This window comes from Eurytemora carolleeae, unplaced genomic scaffold (genome assembly GCF_000591075.1).
Source record: "Eurytemora carolleeae unplaced genomic scaffold, Eaff_2.0 scaffold835, whole genome shotgun sequence".
In the NCBI taxonomy this organism is placed as follows: Eukaryota; Metazoa; Arthropoda; class Copepoda; order Calanoida; family Temoridae; genus Eurytemora; species Eurytemora carolleeae.
Window position 1 is genome coordinate 142,531 of NW_019396886.1, and position 14,028 is coordinate 156,558.

At 32.6% G+C, this 14,028-nt stretch overlaps 2 protein-coding genes across 2 annotated transcripts in view; both read right to left on the reverse strand.

Moving 5' to 3' along the window:
• Nucleotides 1-3,333, reverse strand: part of LOC111709762 (mitochondrial GTPase 1) — an 8,350-nt gene extending 5,017 nt beyond the window's left edge. Inside the window, exons 1-7 of the mRNA XM_023483658.1 lie at nucleotides 3,144-3,333; nucleotides 2,786-2,876; nucleotides 2,580-2,675; nucleotides 2,223-2,314; nucleotides 2,012-2,134; nucleotides 1,427-1,547; nucleotides 1,278-1,335 (exon numbers count right to left, since the gene is read on the reverse strand). Coding sequence (XP_023339426.1) covers nucleotides 1,278-1,335; nucleotides 1,427-1,547; nucleotides 2,012-2,134; nucleotides 2,223-2,314; nucleotides 2,580-2,675; nucleotides 2,786-2,876; nucleotides 3,144-3,259 — 697 coding nt within the window. The 5' untranslated portion in view covers nucleotides 3,260-3,333. The remainder of the gene's footprint in view (nucleotides 1-1,277; nucleotides 1,336-1,426; nucleotides 1,548-2,011; nucleotides 2,135-2,222; nucleotides 2,315-2,579; nucleotides 2,676-2,785; nucleotides 2,877-3,143) is intronic.
• A 330-nt stretch (nucleotides 3,334-3,663) lies between these two features.
• On the reverse strand, nucleotides 3,664-13,442 carry LOC111709767 (4-coumarate--CoA ligase 2; the record flags this gene model as incomplete). Its single annotated transcript, XM_023483665.1, is given in 13 exon segments — nucleotides 3,664-4,076; nucleotides 4,374-4,485; nucleotides 5,259-5,342; nucleotides 5,686-5,773; nucleotides 6,286-6,350; nucleotides 7,311-7,420; nucleotides 8,640-8,733; nucleotides 9,018-9,082; nucleotides 9,472-9,535; nucleotides 10,965-11,055; nucleotides 11,631-11,715; nucleotides 12,978-13,062; nucleotides 13,376-13,442. Coding segments are annotated over 13 exon segments (1,108 nt in total), but the record flags the coding sequence as incomplete, so codon positions are not given.
• Nucleotides 13,443-14,028: the final 586 nt, after the last annotated feature.

Genomic DNA, 14,028 nt, shown 5'->3' on the forward strand with positions numbered 1-14,028 from the left:
AGCAATCAAATAAGTACTTATGGAACATATTCTCAAATAAACACTTCTTGGACATATCTCGAAAATTATGAATGAATTTTGATTGTCAATTGAAACATTAATCAATCTAATATTATTTAGAATGCAGAAAATAAGTTAAACTAACTTCATTTTGACGAGAATTTTTTTTTATTTTCATGAAAAATTTGCTGAAATGAGTGAAAATTTAAAAAAAACGGTGTATTTTCCAGGATAAAATCCGTACAATCCGTACAATTTGAAAACAAATCCGTACAATCAGTGCAATCCGTACAATCCGTACAATTTTAGGGTTTAAAAAAAATCAATCCGTACAATCCGTACATTTTGGCCACCCTGCAAGTAGCCAGTGATTGTTCAACAACTTCTTAATCTAGCCGGGGTATGCCATCACAATCCCTTTCAGATCAAAGCTTTTAAGCCAAACGTCGGACTTATCGACAATTTGGGCCATGATACAGGTCTGAATTCATCCAAACCGGTCTTATTGATCAGTATAGTGTATAGATTCAACGCTAAGAAACAATTTATCAATAACCTGGCTTAACTTTAGACTGCAAAGATAGCTTAAGCAATGGGCATGAAACTTTTCAATCGTTTCAAACATAATTTCAGTTTTATTCCAATACATTGTTTAAGCAATGCCCCCCCCCCCCCCCGGGGGCGAAAGAATAAATATACTTTCCTCGTCTGTCTGTATCCAATAAACGTCAAAATCGATCCATGCTTTTGTGAATGGAAGAAATAAGACTGAAAAATTCCGAAGTCGCATACTTTTTGGGTAACCCTGTATTTCATGCGATGATACATATTATAAATATCAAAATGAATGTGTAATAACAAGTTTTGCAGCAGAATTAAATTGCAAAGCAATTTGACGTAAATGCACTGGAACTCGGACTGGAGACGTAGTTACAAAGAGACTTTTTATTCATAGAGAGTAGCATTTTAGATTCACAACGGTACCTTTGTCTTATCAATAAATGAGTTGTTCTTGTTTTCTGGCTGAAAAATGTATATTTCTAATTTTGGTTTCTCTACTGAAGGATTTGCTGATTTAAGCTGCAGAAACGACGAAGTGAAAATTGCCAGAATTAAAATCTTTTCATGATAAAGATAGACTTTATCTTACTTTCAGATAAAAGTTTACAGGGTACGGACCGTACTGTAGTGAGTAGGACATGCCACTTTTTTTTAATGGTGGTTAACTTAGAACAACGTCTACAATCCTTTTAATAATAAATATAAAAATAATTTTCCTAGAAGATAAACAAGCGGACGGTCTGATACCCGTATACGCTCCTGAACCGATCTAAAAAATTACAAAAAACTAAAAATTTCAATATCAAAAGAATTATTAGTTAAATATCAGAAGCCAGGAAGATTTATATCCTAGCTCAGGATCAACCAAAGATTTATATCCTAGCTCAGGATCAACCAGAGATTTAAGTCCTAGCTCAGGATCAACCAGAGATTTAAGTCCTAGCTCAGGATCAACCAGAGATTTAAGTCCTAGCTCAGGATCAAAGCTATATATTCTAAATATACTTAAATTCATCATCAAAAAATTAGATTATTACATTTGAAAAGGTTTTCATTTAGAAACTCTTCATCTTCTTTTCCAGAAAAAAAATTAATAATGCAACACTCTTCATCTCTTCTTTCTGGAAACAACATTTAATAATGCAAAGAAATATCTTATTTAAAGGGACTGTAAGCGTAATTTCAATTAACCCTCGAGGGGAAGACGGCAATGCTAGATTTACAATGGTACCCTTTAGAAGCTTTGTCTGATCAAGTTTGAATCAATTAAGATATCCCATTTTTTTTTGTTTCTTTTAACTGTGGCCGTTTTCATGTGTGCGTTCTATGCAAAAGTGACCTGCGCTTTCCTTGATTATAGGAATCAATGGAGAAAGTTAAACATTTTTGAGACAGGATAACGACGGAATCTTCCACATTTTTAGATATCAAATATTAGGGATTTCCGATATATATATCTAATTTCCTGAGTTGATTAATAACAGTTGATTTCCCGACGTTAGGAATACCAATCACAATGATAGTTTTGTCCGGTGCACTAGCTCGATGATATCGGGGAGAATTCTCTATCAATCTAAAATACAATTTTTCTCAATTTTTTTTTTTGCAATTTTTAATGATAATATCAAATTAGAATAAAAATGACCCAATGTTTGTCTCACTTGATAGCTTTAGGCAAGATTGACTTCATTCCTTTACAGAGCGAGTTCCTGGCTTGGGTAAACACTACTTCAGATATTACAGGGTCCACCGCCTTAAAGGGACAATCAAACATTTTTCAGAAATTAAAGAGACAAAACTATTTTTGAAAATTTTAATCTCATAAAAATAAAAATGTTTGAATACGTTTGTTTATGCTTAAATTAGAGTTTTTGAACTTTTATTATAATATTATATATTATATATTTTATTATAAGTTAGATTATTAAACAAAATATTTATTTTTCAAATATTATACTTTTCTGAACAGTTCTTTGATAAATATTAGTAAAGCCAAACAATTTAATGTTTATCTATTCCTTAATTTTGTCAATTATTTCTGCACGATTCTTTGCCGGAATCAAATCCTCTTTATTTAGAACTAGGATGTGGGGCCGAGCACCGCTGATAGTTTCCTGAATATAAATCCAAAATAGATATTTAAAGAAATGTTCGAGTAAAAAATAATCTTTTGACGGACATTAGAAAAATTAAAAATTATAATAATTTGTGTTTTTCACTTTACCTTAAATGTAGTATTTCTTCCACTAAAAGGGATTCTGGCATCATGAACTTCTATGACACAATCCATATCTAAAATCCTCCGTTGCATATCTCTAAAATAAAATACATATTTTTCAAGAGAAAATTATTTTTCCCCATAATACATCCACCCCCCCCCCCCGGTATGATTTTTAATGCTAAAAACAATGAAAAATACACCATTGCTAAGATGCAGCCAGCTAAATTTTAAAACTTCAAGATTTTGAAACAGAAATTAAGAAATTTTCACCAAAAAACCATTTCCCCTGAATTTAAAAAAAATATTAGATGAAAGAATTATAAAACTAATATAAATTTTTTATCTTATTTTAAAAACTTACTTTAACCCTTTGTGCATATGTCCAGGAAACCAGTTTTTCGATGAATTTACAGGAAAGATGTATTCTTTACGAAAACTGGTTGAAACTATTTCCTTCCAAGCACTAACCCGACTCATTCTTAAACCGTTTTTTTTCACTTTTACTTGCGGATTTTCAAAATTTATAATTGTACGAAAATATTTTTATCTGAAAATATATTTTCGATAAAAATACATTAATTTTCTTTTTGCACTAGATGTAAGTTGGACATTATTTGTTTCGATGATTTGATAATTGATTGAAAACTATAAAAGTATTTAAACTACAAAATCTAAAAGCAGGATCAGATACGATTGAAAAATCAAACACTTAACTAGCAGACGTGTACATATTTTGAACTGTACATATATATGAATTTAAGTTCAGATTTAATGAAGTACAAACTATTTCTTACAAAAAAGTTGAATTGCTAATTTTTGTATAAAATTACCAGATCTGAAAAATACTTACTTAGGATAAAAAATACTATTATTACTCATTTAATAGATTAAGGCTGGTTTAACAGAATAAGTTAAGAATCTGAGTAAATTCAAACGTTTACATATCATTAGTGTTAATTATAAAGAAAATAAGGTCTTAAATTTTAAAAATTCGAGAAAATAAGGATCTCTTATTCAGTAGAAGTATTAGTATCAGAATAAAATTTTGATTAAGAGTATAGGAACAAGTATCCAGCAGAATAGTACTAGTATCCAAAGGACCCAGTATCCAACAGAAAAGTATTAGTATCCAAAGGAACCAGTATCCAGCAGAATAGTAATAGTATCCAAAGGAACCAGTATCCAGCAGAATAGTACTAGTATCCAAAGGATCCCTTGAACACTTGAGCTTTGAGCTCACGCCTCAGAATTTTTCCAGTTTGGTTCTTGGGCAGTGTTTCGACAAACATCACTCCTTAACAACAAAAATTGAACATTTTTAGCATTTTTAACATTTCAAAATTTTTTAAATTTCAAAATTTAAAATTCAACTATTTACTTGCTTGATCAAAATACCAATGCGAAACAACCAGTCACTTCATCCAATAATCAATATGCTATCAAATTTCAAACACGCTCATGATATTATTAATCAATAATTATTTCAATCAATAAACCAACTTCAGTATGTCAATCTGTCAATCAATCAATCAATCAATCAAACAATGCGTAAATCTAACTTGAAGTAATTGAAAAATAACTCTCCACTAACCTGCTCCCAACTTCTTATGCGGAGCAACCCTATCAGCAACGTAATCGATTATACTCTGCTCGGTCACATTCCGGTTCTTCCGGATAATGTAAGCTCTGGGCAGCTCACCGGACTAAATCAATCAATTAATGCATCAATCAATGCATCAATCAATGCATCAATCAATGCATCAATCAATGCATCAATCAATGCATCAATCAATGCATCAATCAATGCATCAATAAATGTATCAATCAATGTATCAATCAATATATCAATCAATGTATCAATCAATGCATCAATCAATGCATCAATAAATGTATCAATCAATCAATGTATCAATCAATGTATCAATCAATGTATCAATCAATATATCAATCAATGTATCAATCAATGCATCAATCAATGCATCAATCAATGTATCAATCAGTGCATCAATTAATGCTTCAAACAATGTATCAATCAATGTATCAATCAATGTATCAATCAATGTATCAATCTATGTATCAATCAATGTATCAATCAGTGCATCAATCAATGTATGAATCAATGTATCAATCAGACAATGTGTTATTCAATGTGTAAATCAATGTGTAAATCAATGTGCAAATCAATGTGTAAATCAATGTGTAAATCAATGTGTCAATTAATGTGTAAATAAATGTGTAAATCAAAATCAATGTGTAAATCAATGTGTCAATGTGTCAATCAATGTGTCAATCAATGTGTTAATCAATATCAATGTCAGTCAATGGATCAGTTATTATATTAGGATAGAAAGTTCTTTGAAAAATTTTAAATTTTTAATTTCATATCGACTGTACAGTGTACACTGTACTGCACAATACACAGTTCTGCATAGTACACAATATTGTTCTGTTGAGTGTACTGTACTGCCTAACCTACCCGTTCATCAGGAACCCCGACTACAGCTACATCAAGAACTCCTGAATGCCTTCTGATCAAATCCTCAAGCTCAGAAGGAGCAACCTTAAATAAAATAAAATCAGACGATGAAAGGCAGGTTCACGTAATTTCAAGTGGTCCTCCATTTAAAGAGTCAAATTACCGATTCACAAATTGCTTTATCTATTTTTAGGAAGATATTGTAGTTATTTTATATTGAATAGAAATATTTTTCTTCCTTGTTGCTCCGTAAATCCGTAAAATTTGATTCCCGCAAGAGAAACTCTATTTAAAAAACAACGGTTTTTAGATTCTCCATTGTTTCTGCTGAGACAGTAAGGGTACGGTTGTGAATCGGGAATGTAACTCTTTAGAGGATCCGGATTAAAAAATGGATCCTAAACACTGCAATGAATAAAATGCTTACCTGAAGTCCTTTAACCTTGATGAGTTCCTTAAGTCTGTCAACAATAGTAAACTGTCCTGATTTATCATACTTAGCAATATCTCCAGTCCTACACAGTTATAAAATAATCAATTATTCAATCTTTCTATTAATCAATTAATCCATCCTTCAGTCTGTCCACAATAGTGAACTGTCCTGATTTATCCTACTCGGATCTCTAGTCCTACACAGCAATCAATGAATCAATGAATCAATGAATCAATAAATCAATCAATGAATCAATCAATGAATCAGTCAATCATTCAATCAATCAATAAATTAATTCTTAAGTCTGTCCACAATAATAAACTGTCCTGATTTCTCATACATGGCAATATCTCCGATTCTAATTATTACTAAGTCAATCAATGAATCAATCAATGAATCAATCAATCAATCAGTCAATCAATTTATCAATCCATCCTTAAGTCTGTCCACAAAAGTAAGCTGTCCTGATTTATCTTATTTGATAAAAACATCAATACAATCAAAAAAAATAATTGATTAAATAACTCAATTGAAACAAAAAGAATTGTACTATCATTAAAAATTTAAATAGGAAATTTTTAGAAAAAAACTTACATGAGCCATCCGTTGATGATAGTCTTCTCTGTAGCGGAGATATTCTTAAAATATCCCTGCATCACCTTGAACAAGATCAGTTATAGATACCACTGTAGGGTTTGCGTGTTCAATATGCTAGTAAATGTATTTCATAACAGAAAAAATCTCAAGGAATATAATACTTGTCTTTATACCAGTGCTTAGAATCCGCAAAATTATGCGGATCCACGGATACGGATCAAAGGGGCAAAAGGATCTGCATAAAAATTATATAGATCCTGAACATTGCTTTATACATTCTTTAAAAAGTGAATATTTACAAATTGCCTTTTTACAAATCTAATCTGAGTTAGTTTCCTTTTTTATTTGACAACCATTTTTCTTTTTATTTGACAAGCATTTTTCTTGTTTTTTTTAAGTTTTTGTTTATATTGTGACTTGCAAACAAATTTTAGATTTATTCTAATTTTGATGATTATTATATCGTTACAACTGAAGAAGGTCAGCCCAAACCGAAATATATTTTCAAAAAAAAAAACTATTTAACACCTATTTTTACTGTGAGGTTTGAAGCATCATAACACGGAATTTCAAACGTGCAGCGTTGTTTGTTTTAGTAAAATGTCTGTTTATGTTATATTAGTGTTGGTAACATTGATAAGTTTGTGTTTGTAATATGTTTTAGTTTGCTATTAGGGGAAATAAAAGTTTTGGAAAATATTAATCAGTTACTACACACTTAACATGAGGACACAAAATACTAGTTTTTACTCTCAGTACCAGGGTCCATACACCTACCTATAAACGTGTTTATTAGTATTCCCCATAGTCCCTACTTCTCAATCAGTGGACCAAAGTACTCCCTGGACCAGTGGTCCCCAGTACTCACCGTGGTCCATATTCCCTTAACCAGTGGTACTACTTACAATACCAGTTCTCATCCATTAGTGATCCTTTAGTCCCTGTCCCACTGGTCCTTGCTACGCATCCTGGTCCCTACTCCCTGTGCCAGTGGTCCTTAGTTCTCCCCCCGGTCCTTATACCTGCGGCCCAGATACACAAAGCTCCCCTTGTTCCTCTGGTCCAAGAATCTCTCCTGTTTCTGTATCAACTATCTTGGCCCATGTGTTTGAAACAGGGCATCCACAGGCTCCTTAAAATAATGCATAAGAACTAGGCTTATTGGACGGCACTTGTTTGTACCTTTTGCGCACATTATTTGACAAACAGTCTAAACTTTCTCAGATTTCATGTTTTCCACAAAACTTTAAATCAATGTTTTTCATCCGCAATTTTGTTTACATTTTGACCATCCTTAAACTTCCTTTTGTAAAATAAGGTCTTCCATAAAAAAGCAATATCGGTTCAAGTATTTTGACGAAATGATGACAAAGTCATAATGTAAATTAAAAACTTTCTTCAAACCCCAATTTTTAATTGAAACATTTCCTAACACAGGAACTAACCCTAAGACAGTTACTCACCAAGAGCGGTAACTTGCAATGAACGGTAACTTACCATGAACGGTAACTTACCTTGAACAGTAACTTAGCTAGAACAGTAACTTAGCTAAAACAAGAATTTACCTAGAACAGTAACTTACCTAGAACAGGAACTTACCTAGAACAGAAACTTAGCTAGAACAGTAAAGTAACTTACCTAGAACAGAAACTTTGCTAGAACATGTAACTTAGCTAGAACAGTAACTTACCTAGAACAGTAACTTACCTAGAACAGAAACTTACCTAGAACAGTAACTTAGCTAAAACAGAAACTTACCTAGAACAGGAACTTAGCTAGAACAGAAGCTAGGCTAGAACAATAACTTACCTAGAACAGTAACTTACCTAGAACAGTAACTTATCTAGAACAAGAATTTACCTAGAACAAGAATTTACCTAGAACAGTAACTTACCTTGAACAGAAACTTACCTATAACAGAAACTTACCTAGAACAGAAACTTAGCTAGAACAATAACTTACCTAGAACAGAAACTTACCTAGAACAGAAACTTAGCTAGAACAGAAACTTAGCTAGAACAGTAACTTGCTAGAACAGTAACTTACCTAGAACAGGAACTTACCTAGAACGGTAACTTGCCATGAACGGTAACTTACTTTGAACAGTAACTTACCTAGAACAGTAACTTACCTAGAACAGTAACTTAGCTAGAACGAGAATTTACCTAGAACAGTAACTTACCTAGAACAGAAACTAACCTAAAACAGAAACTTAGCTAGAACATGAACTTACCTAGAACAGAAACTTAGCTAGAACAGTAAATTACCTAGAACAGAAGCTTAGCTAAAACAGAAACTTACCTAGAACAGAAACTTACCAAGAACAGTAACTAGCTAGAACAGTAACTTACCTAGAACTGCATCCCCATCTGGTTGAAGATGAGTTAAAGGACTTGACTCCGTCATCCCGAACCCTTCCCTGAATTCTATCTGGTGGGGATGAACCTGAGAAATAAAATGTATTCGACCGATTTAAGGATGTCCTTACGTCCCTATTGCATACTTGGGTTTCTAAGATTTAGGAATTTGTGTAAGAATATCAATCAAGGAATTCAACACTAAAAATGTTTTTAACTTCTTGTTTATTCTGAAATGAATTAACAATCATTTAAGATTTAAAATAAAAAAAAATTTGCATTAAGAATCATGTTTCGGTTTATCATTATTATTATTATTATTCATTACTAAAGCATAAAATTATTAAGTTCTCCAAAAATATGAAATTGTACCTTCTCCATAAACTTTTCAATGAGAGCCGGACCGAAGGGGGCGGCACCACCGGTCACAAAAGTAACTAAAATATTGTCAAAACTTGATTCAATGATTATAGAAGAGTTTTATGATACTTCGGATTCTCCTTAGCCCTACTCCTACTGTCCCTTGGAGTGAACCCCCCCCCCCCTTCCCCAGAGTATTTTGGGTAGAGGATATGTCAGTAGTATTAGGATTAGAAAACTAAATTTTTAAATTTTGAATTTTGGATAAAAATCAATATGGTCAACCTTAAGGTTAAGCTGAGACTGAATAAAATAAAAAGGAAAGAAAGAGTTAATCTAAACTATTAAAGTAAATAAAACAAAAAACTTTAAAATTGCAATTAGCAAAAAAAACTGTTTTTATTCTGTTAACGTTTTCGTTAAAAATTCAACACTTAAAGACTAAAATAAACAATCAAGTATTTACCTGAGTTGAGCAGTGATGGTTTTACAGCAGGATTTGTTGCCAGGAAGGAGACCAAAGGCGGGACCTTGGAGAACACCATTCATGTAAGTTTTTCAATATTTAAACAAAGTTTAACACATTTTAATTGTGATTTTTTTTCCTCACCCCTCTTCATAAAAACAGTTTTACCCCCAGATGTTAAATTTGTTTTTGTGGAAAATAATTTTTGGGGGGGAAAAACTGTGAAAAGGTTAAAATAACTTGCTCGTTAATATCCAATTTTTCATTTTTTTCCACTACGCATCAAAAATCAATTGACTTGAAAATATATAACGCTGGGTCAATTTTTTAGACAAAATCTATGTTTCAGGTTTAAAATCTGGTGGATCCGAATTTGAACTACTGCCGTTTGAACTATTGATTGTTTGAACTATTGTTCATTGTCATTTCCTGTAGTTCAAACAACACATTTTTTACTCATTTTTTACTATTAAATATGCGGTTTAAAATTTTTATATTTCCTTAAAAATATAGGTCAAACAATCATCACACAATATACATGAGTAAAAAAGTAGTTAAAAAGAGCAAATTACAATTAATTGAACAAAACATATCTTTCAAATGAGCAAAAAAATAGTTCAGATGAGCAAAAAAATTATTTTCAAATGAATCAAAAAGATAGTTCAAATGAGCAACTTTTTTTTGGCGATCTTTTGAACCCAATATTTTTGTTCATTTAAACTATAATTGGGTCCGTCCAAGTATACGAGGTTTGTACCCTCCCCGCCTCTCCTCCCATCCTATCAATTATTTATTTTGCATTATTTCAGGGTTAGGTTAGGTTAAGACAATTTCTGGACCGAGCGTTGCGGCTAGGACAGGCTAGGGGGACCAAGCGCTGCGGCTAGGACAGGCTAGGGAGATGGGCGCAGCAGCCACATGACCAATAATATACATATGAGATCTATGAACAAAATTGATAAGGGGGGGGGGGGGCAAAAATCGTATACAAGGAAATTATCGGACTATTTTTTGGCTCATTTGAACTATGCTTTTGCTCATATGAACTATATTTTTGCTCATTTGAACTATGTTTTTTGCTCATTCGAGCTGTTTTTGTGCATTTGAACTATATTTTTGCTCATTTGAGCTATTGTTTGGCTCATTGAAACTATTTTTGGGCTCATTTGAACTTTCTTTTTTTGCTCATTAGAACTATTTTTTGCTCATTCAAACTATTTGTTGGTTCATTTGAACTTTTTTTCTCAATTGAACTACTTTTTGGGTCATTTGAACTATTTTGTTTGCTCATTTAAACCATATATTTTTCAGCTCAATTTAACTATTTTTTTAATACTTGAAATGAGCAAAAAAAAATAGTTCAAATGCGCACATAATGTTATCGTTTAAACTATTGGCCGTTTGAACTACTACACGTGGTACAATAGTTCAAAACGTTAATAGTTCAAAAAGTCAATAGTTCAAACTAAAGAGCACCAAAAATCTAGGTTTACCAGGTTGAGAAAGGTTGGTTTGTATGTATCCAAAGCCTTGATATAGCTCTCAGGTTCAAATTTAGGCAACGTTATGGTCTTCTGACCATTCCTGAAAATTAACATTGAATGAGAATTATTGATGTTGTCAGTTATTATACTTAATTTTCCTAAGGGACACTTAGGCACCTTGACATCCTACAATGGGTCAGTAACGTTGGTCAAAAGGCAGTAATTAATTATTTTAACTACTATTCATGAACATCCAATTTTTTCTTTTTGCAAAGAAATTGACCAGAAAAGAAGTTTTACGGAATTTTTTCGTCATTTGAGATGACAATGTGCGAATTTTTCCCCAAAATCATCGCACCAAGCGGGCTGTTATCTGACTTATTTGTACCAAGGGACAGATAAGTTACTTGACATCCTGGGAGCCGCTGTTGGTTGGTGGGATCATGGGTCGGTAATGTTGGTCAAAAGGCAGTAAAATTCAATGACACTTGACACTGGATCATTCAGATCTTAAAGGGCCTAATTTCACCGTTCCTTTAAATATTAAGCTATGATCCCCTAAACTCTAACCAACCCTCAAACACCGGTCCTCTTATTCCTACCACGTCCTATGCATTCAACAGGGTTTCCTGACTCTAACAAGGCCACTGACAAGTTATCAACAATACTCTCTACCTGAGGTTAAAAAGCATGACAAGTTCCATTGCATAAATGTGGAAGAACGGTAGAACAGCTAGAGTAGAACCAAGAACTCCCGTTTCTAAATACGAACTAGTTTTAAGTAGAAAAGCTATAATTGACATTTGAAATAGGGTTCTGAAGAAATAAAGGTTCATTTAGAATAGGTAGTGTGCACCCTAATTCTTCAATTAAATACAGCTTAAGCCTATCCAATTGGAATATTTATTTGTATAAATCACTTTGATGAAATAAATTTACAAGTTTTTTAAAAATATCTTCTAAAACTACTTGTTATCTACCTATGTGAGTCTCAATGTAAAAAAGGAAAGTTGGAAACAATAATGAATTGTTTTGATCACTTTAATATTCTATTCTATTGAAATGGTCTGAGGAATGGTTAATGGTTTTCAATGCCAGTAAGTGCAAAGTGATTCATTTTGGTAAAAATAATCCCAAGTATTCATATACCATGGGAGGTTTTGCTCCAGGAGGAACTGTTCTTGAGTCTTCAAAGGAGGAGAAGGATATAGGAGTTATTATCTCAGATTCTCTTAAACCTTCTTCTCAATGTGCAGTTACACCTAGAAAGGCTAACCAGGTTCTGGGACAAATGTCGAGATCATTCCATTACAGGGACAGGTTCACTTGGATCAAATTGTACAAGGTGTATGTTCGACCCCACCTTGAGTATGCAGTACAAGCATGGTCCCCATGGACACAAGAAGATATTAATCTACTGGAGAATGTGCAACGCAGAGCTCTAAGAATGACGTCAGGTCTGGCAGGTCAAACATATGAGGAAAGATTGATTGAGGTTGGTTTGAGCTCTCTAGAGGCCAGACGACTTCGTGGTGATTTAATACAGACCTGGAAAATTCTACATGGATATGATAATGTTAATTAATCTTCTTGGTTCAGCAGAACATGTGAGACAGCGAATAGACTGACAAGACAATCCAATTGCAGTTTCAATTTAAATGTGAAGCAATTCAATTCTAACGTGAGAAAAAACTCTTTTTCTGTGAGAGTGATAAACCCATGGAACAGTTTGCCAGACTATATTAAAGAGTCTAAAACCTTAAACATTTTCAAGAACAGTTACGATGATCATGTGAAAAATGTCGAGCATATATAGTGAAAAATATCAAGTTTAAGAATCGCTTTTTATTACCAAAAATGGTATCTAAGCGAAACCAGAACAATATATATAAAATACTTATGCTATTCACAATACACACACTAATACTAAATACAAATAAATCCACATAACATACATTTTGAATGGGAATGCAATGGTGTGATTAATGATAATGATAAAAAGATCCTGAAATATAAGATTACCTTTAAAAGGTTTGATGGGAAGTGCATCAGGATGCCCTGCCTGGCATAGGTTTGCAACAAGGTTGTAATGGGTTAAACAAACTCCCTAAGTTATCAATACTATTATCATTATTACTGGTATTGATGATATTTTATGTAATCTTTTAAATTTTTGAAGATTGAAAATAATAAAAAAAAATTAAGGAAACAGGAAATGATGATGATAAAAATGATAAAACTTGTATTGAGATTTATATTCAACTTTCAAGAAAAACTTTTTACTTTTTGCCTAAAAAATCAAAATCAATCATTTTTCCTGATTCAGTAAAAAAAAAATTGCACAATATTATTCTCCGTAAGTTTTGTTTAAAAAAGTATCTTAAACCGAATTATACAATATACATATCTCTGTACTCTACCTTAGGTGGTCCAGTGGTTCCACTTGAATAGGGAAGAGCTACAACATCCTCATGCGGGTTGCAAGTCCTCAAACAAATATTAATTAATATGTATAAAAAAATGTAATCTCTGTTTGTCTACTTGTTTGTATGCCGATCATAACTCAGGAACTCTAAGTTGAGTGGTTCTCTACTTTTATAAGGAAAAATATTGTATTTTACGACAAAGCGCGGGTAAACCGCGGGAGTAACTATGAGTACCCTAAGACACAATGTCAATGTCAGAGTACAGCCCTATGACTTTAAGCCACTGCCCAACTGCACGCTAACACCCACCTTCACTGTACTAGCCAAGTATAAAACACTTAACAACTGTTATTTTTGTTGTTTTTTTTAAATAAAAAACAGGAAGTTTGGCCAAATCACTTTCAACAAAATTTACCTCAAATAGTTTTCCAAGATATCAAGTAAATCTTAAATTATCATTACTCCAAAGTATGTTTAGACATTCATCAATCTATTGATAGAATGCTTAAAAGGTATGAAGACGATGCAAAACTGTAGCAGTACAGTACTTCTGGAGAGCTATGCTTTAGTGCCACTTTCTCCTCCTATATAACCACCTTTTCTTTTTCTCTGTCTCCCTCCCTCTCTACAGACAGAACTGCCATTAC